Here is an 18,743-nt window from a genome sequence, read left to right on the forward strand (position 1 = left end):
TATTCACTTAATGGAATACTATACAACAACAAAAATCAACCAACTACAGTCATATATAACCATGCGGATGAATCTTAACATTGAGCTGAAGAAGACAGGAATAAAAGATTACATACTGCACAAGCACACTTATATAATGCTCAAAAACAGAGACCTATGGATACTCAGACAGCAAAACATTAAAGAAAGGCAAGAAAGTGACTGCCATAAATATCAGAATATTGGTTACCTAATGGGCAAGGAAGATGACTGCAATCCAAAAAGGGTAGTCAGGGTGCTTCAGCTGTTCTAGCAGTACTGCATTGTGCTTACAATGGTGGTTATACAACTGGTCACTCTACTGTAATCCTTTAAACTATAAATTTGGTTTACATACTTTTTTGTGTTTTTCATATAAAAATCGTTTAAAATTCAATTCACTAAAATTCCAAGTAAAACCAAAAGGGAACCAAGACTCATCAAAACGATTATATTACAGTAAATTTAATAGGTATCAAAAATTTCCAAAAGTACATTTTAAAATTAAATCAAATGAAATAGAAGGGAATCATTCAAATGCTGGTACAAATTTGTGCAGAGAAGACTGGCTTTTACAAAGAACCCAACACCCTTTTGTTTAATCTGACCAAGAAGGAAGACTAACATGTTCATTTAAATATATATAACTAACAAATGCTGTAATAGGCAAGTTCTAAGATGGCCTCCAAAGATCCCCGCCTCTTACTATTCATACCCTTGTGCAATTCTGAGTGTGGAATGAACCAATGACGTGCTTCTAACAAACAGAAAACAGCAAAAGTTTTAGGATATAATTTCCAAGATGAAGTTACAAAGAGCACGTGACTTCTGTCTTCAATACTCTCTCTTGCTTTCTTACTTGTTCCTCTTGAGAGGTAGCCAGCTGCCATGTAGTGAGCTATCCTATGGAGAAGCCCCTGTGACCAAAAAATTGGTATCTCTTTCCAAAAGCTGATGAGCGAGCTTGGAAAGTTCCTATCCCAGTCAAACCTTGATATAACTGCTACCTTGGCCAACACCTTAAGTGCAGCTTGGTAAGAAACCCATAGCCAAGGCACCCAGCTACTCTGAATCAAAATTCTAGACTCAATATATTAAATTTTTCATGTTTTAGGACATAAAATTTGAGAGTAATTTGTCACACGGCAATAGATAACTAATGCAAATGCCTATTATGTGCCTTGCACTTTCCATTCTCTTAATATTCTAAGGAGAATCAGCAGGAAAAAATAAAACTGAAAATTAAATGGCCCTAAATTACTAGCCAGTTGTGACAGTGGAGTACTCATTATCCAAATGAGTTAAATGAATCTTAACATTAAATCCAAAAAGCATATTTAACTTCTCTGATTGGTATATATCAATGTCTAAACCTACACTCATCAGAACTCCAATTAAAAGTTACAAATGAAATCATGAAGTTAATTTTCAAAGTTTGAATGTCAAAAGTAGCAATTTGCCTCCTGGTAAATCTGTATTTTACTTGAATAAGTTCAAGTATATAAACTATATTACAGGTCCTAAGACCTGTAACAATTATATTCAGTTTGAAGATTAAACACGCAAATAGACTTATATGCAAGAAGAAAATATAACCACTCACTTCAATCTGTCTGCACTAAAACATATTTTCTAGACTAAAGCTTATTATAATTACAAATCACTATAGTACCCAATTCCAATTATTGTGAAATTCAAGAAATTTAATCAAAGTAATAAATGTTTATAATTTGTTACGTAGCTTCTCAGAATTTCTTGTGTAATTAAAACGAAAATACTCAAAGTCACTCAATCACAGATATATCAAAATCAAGAAAACCAAAATGTATTAACGACAGTACAATCACTGTAAACTGGAGGCACAAATATCCAGAAGTATTTGGAACTAGTATGTTTCTTGGTTAACTCACCTACTACAAGAAAATATGGTTCAAGAGAAAAGAAAAAAAATAATCACCAATTAGATTCAAACCAAAATCAAGCGAAAAAGTTCTACGGCATGATTCATCCAGAAGTTTAATAACAGAAATATAAAAACACTATGCCAAAGCTATAAAATCGAAGTCAATATCACAGACAGTGTTGTGGGAGGCCATGGGCCACGACATCAGAGAAAGGCCAAATGAAGATCACACGGAAGAATTACTGTTGGAAAGGAATTCTCCATTATCTCTCCAATTTCTGCACATCTTGTGATAGCTTTTGTTCTAAATTATCTTTCCAAGAATGTTTATATGGCAAAGAGGCTGGCAAGACAGAAATAGTGACTTATTCTGGGGGCAGAGGACAGATTTGTTTTCTGACCAACATAATAAAAATTGTGTCTCCCTGCAGTACCAAGATTGAACAGGTTTGCCAGCAACCCCTTTTAGAAGACTGGGGTTTCCTAATATGAGGGTTCCTTTGCTGTAACACAAACAAATCCAACTGTGTGTGCAGTATCCACCTAGAACCATCTCCACATTGTCACATGTAGGACATGCGGGTCAGAGGGAACTGATGCAAAGATGAAGCTGATGCTATCAGATGTCTCATGAGTAATAAAATATTTTATCTCCAGTCATCTCAGATCTTCTGCCAGCATCAATCAAACTATGCAAGCTAACTTGTTAACCTGCTAAAAAGGTAAAAAATTTCAGACCCTTCACAATGTTTTACAGTTATATGGGTATATCCTTATTACATGAGACAATGTCAAGTCTAACAATTTGCGGCAGGCATCAAGAGACCCCTATAGAAGCAATGAGTAATACTGAAAAATCTCAAGGGCTAATGAAAACCATTAGGTTTCATTAATTGTTGCTTAAAAATAGTTTAGGACACAGACAATAACTAGTCATTTCATTTAAGCCCCAGGTATTTTGAGATTTTAACTTAACTTCATTGATTTGTTCACTCACTCATTATCAGGTACTTTCTTATGTACTGAATATCATTCTCAATGACTTCAAATTCTCAGACAGAAACATGTAATTCCATATATTATAAAATGTTCAGCCTTGATCCTCAAAGTGTGGTCCAAGGACCAAGAACTTCAACATCCCTGGAGCTTGCTAGAAATGCAGATTGCCAGGCCCCAACAGAGCCTCCCTTAATCTGAACATGCATTTTAGCAAGATCATCAGGCAACGTTCTTCTTTTTGGGATGGAGTCTCGCTCTGTTGCCCAGGCTGGAGTGCAGTGGCTCGATCTCGGCTCACCACAAGCTCCGCATCAGGCAACTTTCATGCACATTGCCGTTTATATTGCGCCACCAGACATTTAAACAAATGAATGACTGGACATCATCTTCTTTCCTACCACCAAAAAAAACCTAAGAGACACAAGTAAATCTTAAATTTATAACAGATAATGTTTGTTAGTAGGAATATTAAAATCACAACTCAATTAGCAACAGTTGAGAATAAGAAAAATATAGTCACAAACCATATAAAAAATATTTAGCTATTCAACACTTCATCATCCAGTAAAACATTCTTATCTATTTATTGTCAAAAAGAATAAAGATAGCCCAGAACATAGCACGTAACAGACAATTTACACATTTTTAAATGAGTAAAAAGTATCCTAATTACACAATTCTTAACATAAACGGTCCAGGTTCCAGCCAGTTAGAAATTAAAAAAAAAAAAAAAAAAAAAAAGTTTTCAAAGTTATTTTAGCATGCTATCCAGAGCACAGGATTTTGACTATTTAATTTTCCCATATTTTGTATAGTGTGAAATGACTGAGAAATTTCATAAATGTTAAATTAGAACATGCTCGCTATAAAACTGTTGATACAAAATTGCCTTTTAACTATCCTCCATGAGTTAGACCTCCCAAGTTCTAAATAGGTAGCTATGTTTTTACTTGTTCTTGCCTACATATGTTTTTACCGTAAGAAAAAAACTATATCCTACCTAAGGCTTTATTATCTAAATTTTCCTAAGTTTTCTCTTCATGGTGAAGGGTAAGCTGTTATTTAATAAATCTATTTTCAATTCTTTATAGCTTTTAGGTAAGTTATTGCAGTCAATCTTACTGATAACTTTTCAGCACATCTCCACAAAATGATTTCTTAAGTGTCAAGTTGTAAAGAGAAAAGAAGTTAAAATAACAAAGCTTAAGGAAACCTCCTAAAAATTCAAATGCTTTTAAAAATATTTAAAGAAATTTTTTAGCCTGAAATGCTTTTACAAAATGGGAACAGTTAACAATAGTAAATAAAACATTATGTAAAACACACAAAATAATATACCTCTCTCTTATTTCTTCTTGCAACCTTGAGGAATTCCATAAGAATCTGTAGTTGGGCTGCATGTGATTCCTACAATAGAAAATTATAATTTTTCTTTTAAAAAATATAACTGAGTTGAAAGTTTTCTTTAACATCATAGCATAAACAGTATGAAGCAAATTTATGCACCCATTTAAGTTCGTCTATTACTTCTATTTAATCAGTTTTCCCATTTGCTAATTGGCATTTTTAAAAGAATCAATTTTCTGCAAAACTAACTAAAACTAACAAACAGGTGTTCTAAATTACATCCCTTATCTAACATGCTGAAAAATCTTTTCATGGATAATAGCAATTCTATTACCTGACTCCTAGCCTTCTCTTCCCCAACTAAAGTAAGAAAACATCAAAACAAAATTTACAGTGAAAGTAACATAGCTTATAGACACTAAAATCACTTTCTCCATGAGAAGTTCATGTGCAGAGGTAAGTGTAATAAATAGAGATAAACCTATACCTTCCATAAGTCAAATTTATTATTTCTAGTTATTACCTACTTATTCACAGATCTGAGAATATATTTCTATGGAAGATTTCAGGCAAAATCAAACATCTGAAAACAAAAAAATTTAATATAATCAAGTGGACAGCTTGTGGGTAGGGAGTAACTCAAATCGGTAATTGAAACAAAGATAGAACAGATAAATGAAAGTATAATAAGCCTTGACATTTTCTGACTAGCAAAACATAAAAACACAAGTATGTATCATTTACTGTTAAAATTCACAAGAACCAGGAATTCCACGTTAATCTGATAAAAATATATAAAAATAATATCAAAAGCTAAAAATAAAATAACAATAAAAGATAGTTTATGAACAAACATCATTCTAATTTTTTCTTATATACTTGAAAGGGAGAATAAAAAAGCCCAGTGGAGCAATTCCAAAACAAACAAAAATATATGGAAAAAAAGGTTAATAAAACTTTAATTTGCCTGGCTATGCAACAGAATTATCTGGGGCATTCTGGTGCCCCACTGGGCACCAGACACTGGGTCAGATTTTTAAAATTCTGATCCTGTTGCTCTAGAAAAGGTTCCAGGAATCTTTGTTAAACAAGTGCCCAGATGATAAGAATAAGCCAATTAAAATCTGAAGAATCACTAAAATATAACACATACTACAAATAAGCATGACCACCTCACATCCACTTCTAGAGTCTATGCCTCTTGCAGATCTTTGGATTTTAAAAAATAAGAGGCAAAACAGATCAATGTAATTTACAAGTCAAGGCAAATAAGGAGATAAAATATGAACTGACAATCACAATAGGATAGTCCAATTAAAATAATATAACTGAATTAATATGCTTTACAACTGAATACATTTCCAAAACATAGAATCACGAAGACTGAAATTTTTTCTTGCATGACAAACTGACTTTGACTGGACCTTAGACCCATTCTTCCCAAGTGAGTAAATCTGTCACACAGGACAAACTCACATGACAAAGCATCCAAGTCTTCTACATTGTTTGTGGGACTTCTCTACACTGGTTATCTCTATCTATGATTATTTGTCTAGAGGACAAAGACCACATGTTTATTTAAAAAGTAACAACTTTATACAAAAAGTAACTCCAAGCTAATAAAGTGACAGTTCATTTACAAAGGAAGTATACAAACTATCTTCAAGATTATAAATTTAAACATTTCAATCTATTAACTAGAATATGTAAATATGACAAGAATGCAATTGATTTGTAGAAAGAAGAGGAAAGTCCCCAAAATGTCAATGTAAAAGGAAAGTGGGGCCAACTACATACACCAAGAATTCACCACACGACACCTTCTTTTGCAGTTTAATCTTTTTAAAGGAAGAATTTCAAGAAAGGAGATGAATGGCAAATATGAAACTATAATTTCACATATAAATATGAAAGAAATTATAAAAAAGAGACAGTGGAAGAAAAGAGAATGCTTTAAAAAATGGAAAGAGTATAACCAATTATACCAAAATGTCTAGCCATATAATGTTCTATTAGAACAGGTGCAGGATTTTTAACAGGAAAGTAATCCCAAGAAGTCAATTCTCTAAACATCTCTTACAATCGTCAAAACTTCCAAAAAACATGTAATGATCATTTAGCGCAATTCTCCCATTTTCAGATAAGGAAGTGTGTAAGAAAAAGAATAAAGAGAAATGTATTTAGAAAGAAAGAAAGAGACAGAGAAGGAAAGGAAAGGAAAGGAAAGGAAAGGAAAGGAAAGGAAAGGAAAGGAAAGGAAAGGAAAGGAACGGAACGGAACGGAACGGAACGGAACGGAACGGAACGGAACGGAACGGAACGGAACGGAACGGAAAGGAAAGCAAAGGAAAGGAAAGGAACAAACATATTTAGAATTTTACTCTCTACTCTCAGTACTCTTTACAATACAGCAAGTTTTTGTTATACTTATCCCATCTGGTTCAGTTAAGTGTCTCAAGAGGGAGCGTATCTGCTATGTGACATGAAATATGCTTCAAGTTTTTATAGAACATTGGTCTTATTTTCCTATCCTTCTCTGCAACTAAATTTTGTTGTATTCTAAAAGAAAAAAATTATCCTTATTATGGAAATGGAAGCAACTGCCCGATCAGAGTCTAATATAATTAAATATGTGAATTGCCTATTAAACTCTTCTTATTCCAATTCCATGCTTTAGTATCCTTCGGTTATATGGCAAGTTAGATGTCTTTCCAACTGGGAGAAAACGCACTGGTCATAACTATGTAAATAACTAATGTAACTGATTTTTAAATATTTCACTATAAATGAGTAATTTGGTCCTTATAGGTTTAGTTAGCATGAGTTCATCTTCCCAAGTACAGTTCACTCTACAATAATTGTCTCAAGAGTAGAACAACTGCCATTTTGAGGGCAAACTTTTTTTTTTTTTTTTTTTGCATAAGACTTTCCAAGCAGAATGGCATAGGCAAGTTATTCAGAAATATAGAATTGTTGGCTGCAAAATCCTAGCACTGCAGGAAGCCAAGGCAGGCAGATTGTGTGAGCTCAGGAGTTCAAGACCAGCCTGGGCAACATGGCGATACCCCATTTCTACAAAAAATTCAAAAACTAGCCAGGTGTAGTGGCATGTGCCTATGGTCCCAGCTACTTGGGAAGCTCAAGGCTGCAATGAGCAGTGATCGCACCATTGCAGTTCAGTCTGGGTGAAAGAGCGAGACCCTCTCTCTGCTAAAAAAAAAAAAAAAAAAAAAAAAAAAAAATTATACATAATAGTGTGCACAGTAAATAAAAACTATTAAAAATTGAAAAGATTCCTTCTGGAAAGTTGATATAAGGGACTGGGAGTAATGGAACTAGGGACTGTTGTTATTTGCTATAAATCTTGTTAATAATGTTATGACATTGTAAATTAGAAGTATTTATTACTTAGATTTTTTTTTTTTTCTTGAGACAGAGCCTTGCTCTGTTTCCCAGGCTGGAGTACAGTAGCACGATCTCAGCTCACTGCAGCCTCCGCCCCCCCAAGGTGAAGCAATTCTCCTGCCTTGGCCTCCCAAGTAGCTGGGATTACACATTCGCGCCACCATGTCTGGCTAATTTTTGTATTTTTAGTAGAAACTGGGTTTCACCATGTTGGCCAGGCTGGTCTCGAACTCCTAGGTGATCTGCCTTCCTGGCCTCCCAAAGTGCCATGATTACGGCGTGAGCCACTGTGCCCAGCTTAAAATTCTAACCAAAAACACCCTAGATAACTTTATGTGTGTTTCCCCTACTTGGGTTCAGATTCCCTATCTATAAAATGTGCAGGTAGCATTTCACAAACAGGAGTCATCATCCCATACTTTAGATAGGATATTACTATTTAGGTAATAATTTTTCTCTAGAACACTATGGTATTTTCCTTAAATCTACTGTCAACAGAAAACTTCTAAAGGATATTCACTTCTGCTTGTATAGACAACAGACTTCAAACAAGGGTACAGATATACCTGAGAATGCACAAAGATCTTCCAAAGCATACGTGGACACAGAGGGTTTTAGGAAGTTGATTCCCTAATTCTCCACCATCTACCTTTTCTTCAAAACATGTCTGCTCATGGGACATCACTCCAGTTCTCAATTCTAGCCTTTTTCATCAAATTTTCTATTCTCACTTTGTACAGAGGGTTGTAAGGAAGGGATGGCAGCAAAGCAGGCAGGCTTGTCACTTATCTTTTACCCACACAGAAGTCTACCTTGATACATGCCCCTAGGGTATGAAATTCTCTGGAATAACAAAATAAGGCAATTAAAAAATAATGCAGTTTGGAAAAGTGGATGACTCTAAAGACTAGATAACAAATCCTTTTATAAGTCAGGTAGTTCCCAAGTCTTTGTACTGACAGAAATGAATACTAGTGATTTCTGTACATTGATTTTGTATTCTGAGACTTTGCTGAACTTGTTTATCAGCTTAAGAAGCTTTTCGGCTGAGACTATGGGATTTTCTAAATATAGAACCATGTCATCTGCAAACAGATAGTTTGACTTACTCTCTTCCTATTTGGATCCCCTTTCTTTCTTTCTACGCTTGACTGCTCCAGCCAAGACTTCCATTACTATGTTGAATAAACAGGAGTAGTGAAAGAGGGCACCCTTGTCTTGTGTTGGTTTTCAAGGGCAATGCTTCCAGCCTTTGCCCATTTAATGATGTTGGCTGTGGGTTTGTCATAGATGGCCCTTATTATTTTGCGGTATGTTCCTTCAATACCTAGTTTATTGAGAGTTTTTAATATGAAGGGGGGTTGAATTTTGTTTAAAGTCTTTTCTGCATCTATTGAGATAATCATGTTGTTTTTGTCTTTAGTAGTTCCATTCATGTGATAAATCACATTTATTGATTTGCATATGTTGAACCAGTCTTGCATCCCAAAGATAAAGCCTACTTTTTCATGCTGGATAAGCTTTTTGATGTACTGCTGGATTCAGTTTGCCAGTATTTTGTTGAGGATTTTTGCATGGATGTGAATCAATAATACTGGTCTTAAGTTTCCTTTTTTTGTTTTGTCTCTGCCAGGTTTTGGTATCAAGATGATGCTGGCCTCATGGAATAATAATTGGGGAGGAGTGCCTCTTCCTCAATTTTTTGGAATAGTTTCAGTAGGAATGGTACCAGCTTTTCTTTGTATATCTGGTAGGGCTACTTATTACTGATTTAATTTTGGAGCTCTTTATTGGTCTGTTCAGGGATTCAATTTCTTCCTGGCTCAGTCTTGAAAGGGTGTATGTGACCAAGATACCCAAAGGAATATAAATCCTTGTATTATAAAGACACATGCACATGTATGTTCACTGCAGCATTATTTACAATAGCAAAGACATGGAATCAACCTAAATGCCCATTAATGGTAGACTAAAGAAAATGTGGTGCATATACACGATAGAACGCTATGTAGCCATAAAAAGGAGATCACGTCCTCTGCAGGAACATAAATGAAGCTAGAAACGATTATCCTTAGCAAACTAACACAGGATGAAAACCAAATACCATATGTTCTCACTTACAAGTGAGAACTAAACGATGAGGACACATGGACACATAGAGAGGAACAATACACACTGGGGCCTATCGGAGGGTAGAGGGTGGGAAGAGGAAAAGGATCAGGAAAAATAACTAATGGATACTAGGCTTAACAGCTGGGTGACAAAATAATCTGTACAATGAACTCCCATGACACAAGTTTACCTATATATAACAAACCTGCACATGTACTCCTGAACTTAAAAGTTAAATACAAAAAGACTGAAAGGATATGAAACCAGACGATGCTAGTATTGGAAGGAAAACTGAAAAATCCATAATCATATTAGTAAATTATACTTTCTTCTGCATTAGCTGGGTTTTTATTTTTAAATAATTTTAATAGAAAATTTTAAATAGAAAGATTAGACATAAAGAACATAAATCCTTGAAACAATTTCAGAACACACATGCTTAAAAGCATAAGAGGAATATTTACAAAAAGTGACAACAGTTCATAAAATGAGTGACTTAAATTTGGAAGCACTGGCATCACAGACAACACTTTCACAATACAAAACATTTCAGTTAAAAAAAATCAGTGTTTAATCCTCTTCAGATTAAAATGTAAAAGGTTACTTCCACAGTAACAAAAAAAGGGATAAATCAAAAAATGCACACTATTCTTTAAAGCCAACGACTGAAACTAACTCAAGCAGCGATGAAGCCCCAATTAAGCTAAATTCCTGAATAAAACCAGAGGTCAGTCTCTCATCCTTGCTCCTAAACACTAAAATAAATAAATAATTTTATAAATAAATAAATTTAAATTTAAAAATCGATGAAATTAAGAGCAAAGCAGACATAGCAGAGGAAAGGAATAACAAACTCAAACACAGTTCAATACAAATTATTTAAATTCACAGAAAAAAAGGAAAATAAGAACAGAGCATCAGAAGTCTGTAAGATAATATGAAACATTGTAACAACATATGACTAGAAACCTACAGGGAAAGGAAGGAGGGCAAAGGGCTGAACAAGTAATTGCTCACCATGTTCAAAAATTAAATCCTAGATATTGAATTTGTTCGCTGCCAAAAAACAAAATAAAATAAAGAACAGATCCTCTTGTTCCATGAAACCCAAGAAGAATAAATATAAAAATAATAAAATATAGCAATAACATAGTCCAATTGCTACAAACCAATGTCAAAAAGAAAATCTTAAAAGCAGTTAGAGAGAAAAACAATATACTAGCTTTAGGAGAAGGATGGTAAAAATGACTACTGATTTCATCAGAAACAAAAGAATAGTGAAAATATCTTTAAAGTGTTTTAAAAAGAAAACCCAAAGCTTCTATAGAGAGCAAAACAATCTGCTTTACAAGAAATAGTAAAAAAGTTATACAAGTAAAAGGGAAATCAGCCAGACGGATGTGAGAAAAAATGAAGAGCATCTGAAAAGGTAAATATTTGGGTAAATAAAAAAAAGGTCTGGTGGGTTTTTGTTCTTTTTTATTTATTTTGGTATCCTATCTTCAAAAGCCAAAATAACAATGTTTAAAAAAAGAAAAAAAAAAAGTTTGGTGAGATATAACATGGTTTGAACCAAAAAAAGCAGAAGTTTAGTAAACTGAGTTATGTGGTATACCATATATTCAAGATTGCCTGCAAACATATTGTCCTTGAAGTAGCATACTATAAACTGTGTGGGAGAAAAAGGCCTTTTGTGGTATTTAGAGAAAACACTAAAATTACAATAAAAAGAAGTACATGAAAAATAGAGAAAATAAAATGAGATACTGAAAACCCAATGATGTCTAAAGAAGGCAAGAAAGGAGGAAGAGGTGATGAACAGGAGGGAGAAATGGAAAACAAATACCACGGTGTAGACTCAAACCGAATTATATCAATAATTATATTAAATAAAATTTAAATGGACTTGAGAACTTCAATTCAATGCACTTATTAGACTGTGTTTTTAAAAAGAACAGAAAAAAATACCTACCTACTGTTAAAGACACACACTTTATAAAGACAATGACAGAATTAAAGTACAAGCAGGAAGAAGACTATGCTCTGGAAACATTAACTATAAGTAAGATACTGTGGCTCTATCAGTATCAGACAAAGTGGACTTCAGAACAATAAATATCTCCAACAATAAACATATCCATTTCATAATAATAATAAAGGAGATGATTCATCCAGAAGATATAAAAATTCTAAACATGTATGAACTGCACCTAATAATACAGCTTCAAAATACATGAAGCAAAAATTACCAAAAAAGAAAACAAAAACAGACAATTAAAATAATAACTGTAACACACTTGTCAGCAACTGACAGCAAGGAGGAAAAACAAATTTAATAATATTAACTGGCTGGGTCTGGTGGTTCACACCTGTTAATTTCAGCACTTTTGGAGGCCAAGGCAGGCCGATCACCCAAGGCCAGGAGTTCGAGACCAGCCTGGTCAACATGGTGAGATGCCATCTCTACCAAAAATTTAAAAATTAGCTGAGGGGGGTGGTGCATGCCAGTAATCCCAGCTACTTGGGAGGCTGAGGCAGGAGAATCTCTTGGACCTGGGAGGGAGAGGTTGCAGCAGAGATCATGCCACTGCACTCCAGCCTGGGTGACAAAGAGAGACTCCATCTCAAAAAAATAATAATAACAACAATAATAATAATATAAACCAACTCTACATAATCATATTTATAAAGAACTACAATGAATAAAAACACTGTTTTCAAATGCAAGTGGAATACTTACAAAACAGATTATGCTGAGCTACAATGAAAATCACAATCAATTTCAAAGGACTAAACACATGCAAATTGAGCTTCCCCTTCTGGCCAAAATGGAGTAAAAGGGACTAGATCTACATTCCTGCCTTAAACAACAAAACACCTGTCCAACTATATGAAACAATGCTTTCCAGACAAAGGGCCAGAAATATTACATGTTCCCAGCAGCCAGAGTAGAAAAACCAAGAAATATACATGCATCAGGTACTCAAAAAAGGTTGTCGCAGTAGTGAGGCAAAACTAGCAGAGACAAAAAACTGCTCTAGCCCTCCCTATCATACCTTAAAAACAAGCTTCAAGGGATTCAAACTGTTTCCAAGTAGCTTAACTACATGTCAGGACAAAGTTCAGGAATATATAAAGGATTACAAAAATATTCAGCACTGAACAAGGCGAAATTTATAATTTCTGGCATCTAATTAAGAAATAAGCATGAAAAGCAGAAAAATATATCCTACAATAAGGGGAAAAGTCAATCTATATGGAGAAACATTGAAGACAGCAATAGAAACTATCCAAAATGAACTAGAAAGATGAAAAAGATCAAATAAAATGAACAAAACTATTCATCAATGACCTAAAGAACAACTTCAACTAGCCTAAGAGATATGTAACTGGAATTCCCAAAGTGGAAGAGGGGACATAAAAATATTTGAAGAAATAATGGCCGAAAATTTTCTAAATCTGAGGCAAACTATAAATCTACAGATCTAAAAAAATTCAAAGAATCTAATAACAAAAAACACAGGGGAAAAAAAACCCTATTGCAAGGCACATCATAATCAAAACACTTACACCCATAAAAAGAATATCTTAAACTGGGAGAAACACATTTCATTAAGAAGACAAAAGGTAAGAATGACAGCAGACTTTTCATCTGAAACAACGCTAGGAGAGAGTGGAGCAACATTTCTTTAAAAGTCAATCTGGAATTTTATACTCATATGGAGTACCTTTCAAACACAAAAGTAAAATAAAGACTTTGTCAGACATATAAAAGAAATAATTCGCCTCCCGCAGTCCTGCACTAAAGAAATGGTAAATGATGTCCTTGAGGCTAAAGGACAGTAACAGATAGAAACTGATCTACACGAAAGAATAAAGTACACGAGAAATGGTAAATAAATGGGTAATATAACACTTGTTAGAAATCTCCATAATTTAACCACAATTCATAACAATGTATTGTGGAATATATAACATATTTAGAAGTAAAATATATGACATAAAATACTACAATGGCCAGGAGAGAGAAAACGAAAGTATACTGTTTTTAAGGTTCTTTTTTTTTTTTTTTTTTTTGTGGAGACAGTCTTGCTCTGTCTCCCAGGCTGGAGTGCAGTGGCACAATCTCGGCTCACTGCAACCTCTGCCTCCTGGGTTCAGGCAATCCTCCTGCCTCAGCCTCCCAAGTAGCTGGGACTACAGGCGCACACCACCATACCCAGCTGATTTTTTGTATTTTTAGTAGAGACAGGGTTTTCACCATGTTTCCCAGGCTGGTCTCGAACTCCTGAGCTCAGGCAATCTGCCCACCTCAGCCTCCCAAAGTGCTAGGATTAGAGGCATAAGCCACTGTGCCTGGCCTAAGGTTATTGTAATACAGATGAAGTAGTATAATATTACTTTAATGTAGAATGTGGTAGCAATTGTATTAAAAACTCTAAAGCAACCACTAAAAAGACAAAAAATTAAGTGATGAACCAACAAAGCATCTAAAACGGAATCACCTAAATCATGTAAATTATATTCTCCAACTATAATGCAATTCAACTAGAATTCAATTACCAAAATATATACTTGGCAAAGTAGTAATATCCAAAATACGAGCACACACACACACATACACAAATCAGTAAGAGAAAAGACAAATGATCCATCAGGAAAATGGACACAGAATATGAATAGGTAATTCATCAAATAAAAAACAAGGGTGGCTGAATGAAGAAATTCTCAACTATACTAGTTATCACAGAAATGTATTTTTAAAACACATATATACACACACAAACAGTATTTGATACTTATCAGACAGGCAGTAACTAAAAAACAGAAAATACCAAGTGTTTATATGGCACAAACCCACAGAAGAGCAATCTGTCAATATCAAATATTTAATAAGATTAAAATGTGCACACATACCCTAATGCGAGCACAAGGAGAAAGGTATACTAAATGTAGTGCTGACACAACTAAGAATTGAGAAGAACCTAAATGCCCATCAATAGAATAGATATATTTCTGAAACAGATTACTATGAAGAAGTTAAAATAAATAAACCAAATCTACATTTATCAATATGAACCTCAAAAAGTAAACAAATAGGTATATTTCAAAAGGATAACTACAGCATGAAACCCTTTATATAAACCTCTAATTTAAACAAACAATACTTTATATGGTTGTAGATACTAACATACATAAGAAATGCATACACATGCTTGAGAAGGATTCTTGCCAACTTCATATGGTGGTCACACTGGGAGAAGGGAATGAGATGAGAGGGGTTTAAGTATGAAAATAATTAATTCTTAAGTCAGATCTAAGACATATGCCGAAATCTTCACATTTATTAAAACTAGGAAGGAGTATTTCAGAGCCCCATATTATTTTCTGTACTTTTCTGTATGCTGGAAAGATTCAGTTTAAATAATAATGAAAAGTAAAACAGAAAGCAATAATGTAAAAAAATCTATGACAGGAACTTTGCTTCTGAGGTGGCTCTCTCTTCAGAAAACAATAGGAAAGAATCTGTAATCTAATAAGACAACTGTGTTTCTTCAATTTGAAGCCAAAAAGGAAACAAAGACTAATGCTGGCATATCAGAAGGTAGGAAGAAGGTTACCAGTTCTCACTTTCACTATGTAATTATCTGCTTTTGGTATGGTAGCCCACACACAACTTTTTTTTTTTTTTTTTTTAACTTTAAGTTCTGGGACACAAGTGCAGAATGTGTAGGTTTGTTACCTAGGCAATACCATTCAGGACATAGGAATGGGCAAAGACTTCATGACTAAAACATCAAAAGCAATGGCAACAAAAGCCTAAATTGGCATATGGGATCTAATTAAACTAAAGAGCTTCTGCACAGCAAAAGAAACTATCATCACAGTGAACAGGCAACCTACAGAGTGGGAAAAATTTTTGCAATCTACCCATCTGACAAAGGTCTAATACCCAGAATCTACAAGGAACTTAAATTTACAGGAAAAAAAATAAACGACCCCATCAAAAAGTGGGCAAAGGATATGAACAGACACTTCTCAAAAGAAGACATTTATGTGGCCAAAAAACATATTAAAAAAAAGCTCAACATCACTGATCATTAGATAAATGCAAATCAAAACCACAATGAGATACCATCTCACATCAGTCAGAATGGCAATTATTAAAAAGCCAAGAAACAATAGATGCTGACGAGGCTGTGGAGAAATAGGAACACCCACATACATCTTTAAGTGTGCCTGTTATGAAGTAGTCCAGAGAGCTTCTCTCTTAACACCTCCGTTGGGGGTGGAGGGGTTAAAAATTATAGTTTTCTCCTCAAGTAGAAAAGAATCATTAGCTTAGTTATATAAGAAGGAATCGGGGATTCTAACTGCTTCTTAAACAGATTCTCAACCACTCATTCTGTTTTCAGCCTTTACTCTGTCAGATACCTGATGTTCCAATCCCAGGGCCTCTGCTCCACAATATAAATAGGGTCAGTTCTTAGCTTTCTCCCTATTATTGGTGTAGCATTCAGTTTCCTCAGATCTACTAATCTGTTACCTTTTGTCCATCTGTTTCATAGCTTAGAAAATATTCCTTGTACCCTAAAACCTAAATTATAATAAAAAAAAAAAGAGAAAAAAACTATTAAAAACCAGCAAAAATGATTCTCTATTATGTAGATGCTATCAAAATAAGAGTGGCAAAATCACATGAAGGAAGTGATAATGATAGCTTATTTTATTTTCTAACAATCTTCTTGTTATATAAAAGACATAAGCAAACCAAAAAAAAAAAAGAGAAAATATTCCTGAAAATATATCTTCTCTTATTTTTATTTATTTTTGCCTCTTTAAAATTCCTAATTTACTGTCATTTTCATCATTTCAAAAGGGAGCAAGGTAACTGCATATATTCAATCTCTCATAAAAAGTCATTTTAGGGCCGGGTGCAGTGGCTCACGCCTATAATCCCAGCACCCTGGGAGGCTGAGGTGGGAGGACTGCTTGAAGCCAAGAGTTTGGGACTACTGTAGGCCAATATAGTGAGACCTGTATCTACAAAAAATAAAAATAAACTAGTCGGGTGATTTAAAAATTAAAAAAATTAGCGGTGTGAGTGACAGGCTGAGGCAGGAGAATCACTTGAGCCCAGGAGGTAGAGGATGCAGTGAGCTATGACTGTACCACTGCACTCCAGACTGGGTGGGTGACAGAGGGAGACTTTGTCCGTTTAAAAAAAAAAAAAGAAAAAAGTCTTTTATATTACTTATCACCATGTGAAAATACCTACTTTACTGATTTAGTTCACAAACACACACATACAGCAGAACTCTAGCTTGTCCACAGCCCTTAACACAACCCCTGGCACACAGTAGATGCTAATAGAAAACGATGGTTAAAACCGTAAGAGAAATTCCCATGAACCCCACCTCCCAAACAGATACAACATGGGAGACAACTCATTTTGGATGGCTCAACCTGACACACCTTTCTCCTACTAGAAGATCCCCACCACAGTCAGTGGGATCCAGATCCAAGCTAAGTTAATCATAACCTAGCCACAGAAATTTTTAAACTGCAGTTGGAAACAAAAGCTCCTTTTTTTCTTTTATCAAAAAACATACATATAAACCAAGAGTGCAAATGACATTATTATCCACCATGTGATAAAAAAAGTCTATGAGAAAAGAAAATCAGAGCTGTCTCAATCAAACAGGCACAAGGGGCACAAAAGAAAGACTCTCAACAACATTCAAATCCCTAATCTCATGTACTTGTAGTCTACCAGAGAAGCCATGGCTCTAATCTTCTCAAAGTTTGGTGGTAAAACTATTCTTTTTTGTGTGTGTGTTACTCACTCACTTACTGTCTCAATAAATACTCCCTTTATGTTTAACCTCAGGGTAGTATTTGCTTATGCTAAGGTGTGTGTCGCTTATAATATATCACACTCAATTCCCAATACTTGCAATTTCACATTTTACGTCTTTAACATTTACATAAAATAAATGGAATTTTACATTAAATAAGATATATTTAGTACAGATCTCTTTAAATGCTCTTAGTTATGCCATAGACTACTACTGCTACCAATGGACACCTGCTGAAAGAATTGTATGTAGGTAAAAATAATCTCTATTTCTCCTCCAAATCTCACATATGAAGAGGGGACAATATGGCAAGAAAGATACTCATTAGAAGACAACCAACAAAACTATTTCCTATGAAAACGAAACTTTACTTTCTCAAGGTTTTTAACACTCAGCTTTTGTTAATAAAAACTGGTCATTGCAAATAAGTTATAATGCATTGAAACTGTTCTTTAAGTTACAAAATGGGGGAATCTAGCAGAAGTGACACTTTGTAGCTGTTTCTAGCTGAGTAAAAATGAATGAGTTAGTGAAGCTATCCTATTATTTTTAAACTTTCTAGATCTTTTTCATTGCAATAAAGTTCATCATTTAAAATTTTTAAGTTTAGCTACCACTTACTGCTTCCAGTTGTTTCTTCTTCTGCACTAGTAACTCCAACATAAGATTGACATTGGCCAAATCAAGGTTATCTTGGTCAGTTCCCAACAAATCTTGAAATATCTGCCACCTGTGGCCATTCTAAAAATGAAGAAAGAAGAAACACAACTTCCTAAGAAGACTGTTTTAGAGACTAAAACAAATGTGTACTTGCTACTTCCTAATATGCTCATTACATAGATATCGAAAATATACTATAAGGTTCCAAACTACCCCTTCCTAGCTAGTGGCTCCCTACTGTCTTCTAGTTATAACTTAAACACTATTTCTTCTCCCTTAAATGAATTTAGATAACAAACATAAAAGGTGCATTCGAGACTATTCTAAAGCTGTAATTTACCTTCAAAATGACTGAATTTAATTATTTGTCTAGCCATATTTTCAATTTTGCATGTAGTAAGGTATTAAGCTCATTTGCCTCGATAATTTGGGACTAAGCC

The 18,743-nt window shown here is 34.3% G+C and overlaps 1 protein-coding gene across 8 annotated transcripts in view; it reads right to left on the bottom strand.

The window, feature by feature from the left end:
* Positions 1 to 18,743, bottom strand: part of COP1 (COP1 E3 ubiquitin ligase) — a 258,844-nt gene that overhangs the window by 196,401 nt on the left and 43,700 nt on the right. For all 8 annotated transcript variants that reach the window (XM_055255388.2, XM_063625143.1, XM_063625144.1 and 5 more), the window contains exons 5-6: positions 18,265 to 18,384; positions 4,259 to 4,327 (exon numbers count right to left, since the gene is read on the bottom strand). In XM_055255388.2, the coding sequence (XP_055111363.1) occupies positions 4,259 to 4,327; positions 18,265 to 18,384 (189 nt within the window). The remainder of the gene's footprint in view (positions 1 to 4,258; positions 4,328 to 18,264; positions 18,385 to 18,743) is intronic.

This window comes from Symphalangus syndactylus, chromosome 12 (genome assembly GCF_028878055.3).
Source record: "Symphalangus syndactylus isolate Jambi chromosome 12, NHGRI_mSymSyn1-v2.1_pri, whole genome shotgun sequence".
In the NCBI taxonomy this organism is placed as follows: Eukaryota; Metazoa; Chordata; class Mammalia; order Primates; family Hylobatidae; genus Symphalangus; species Symphalangus syndactylus.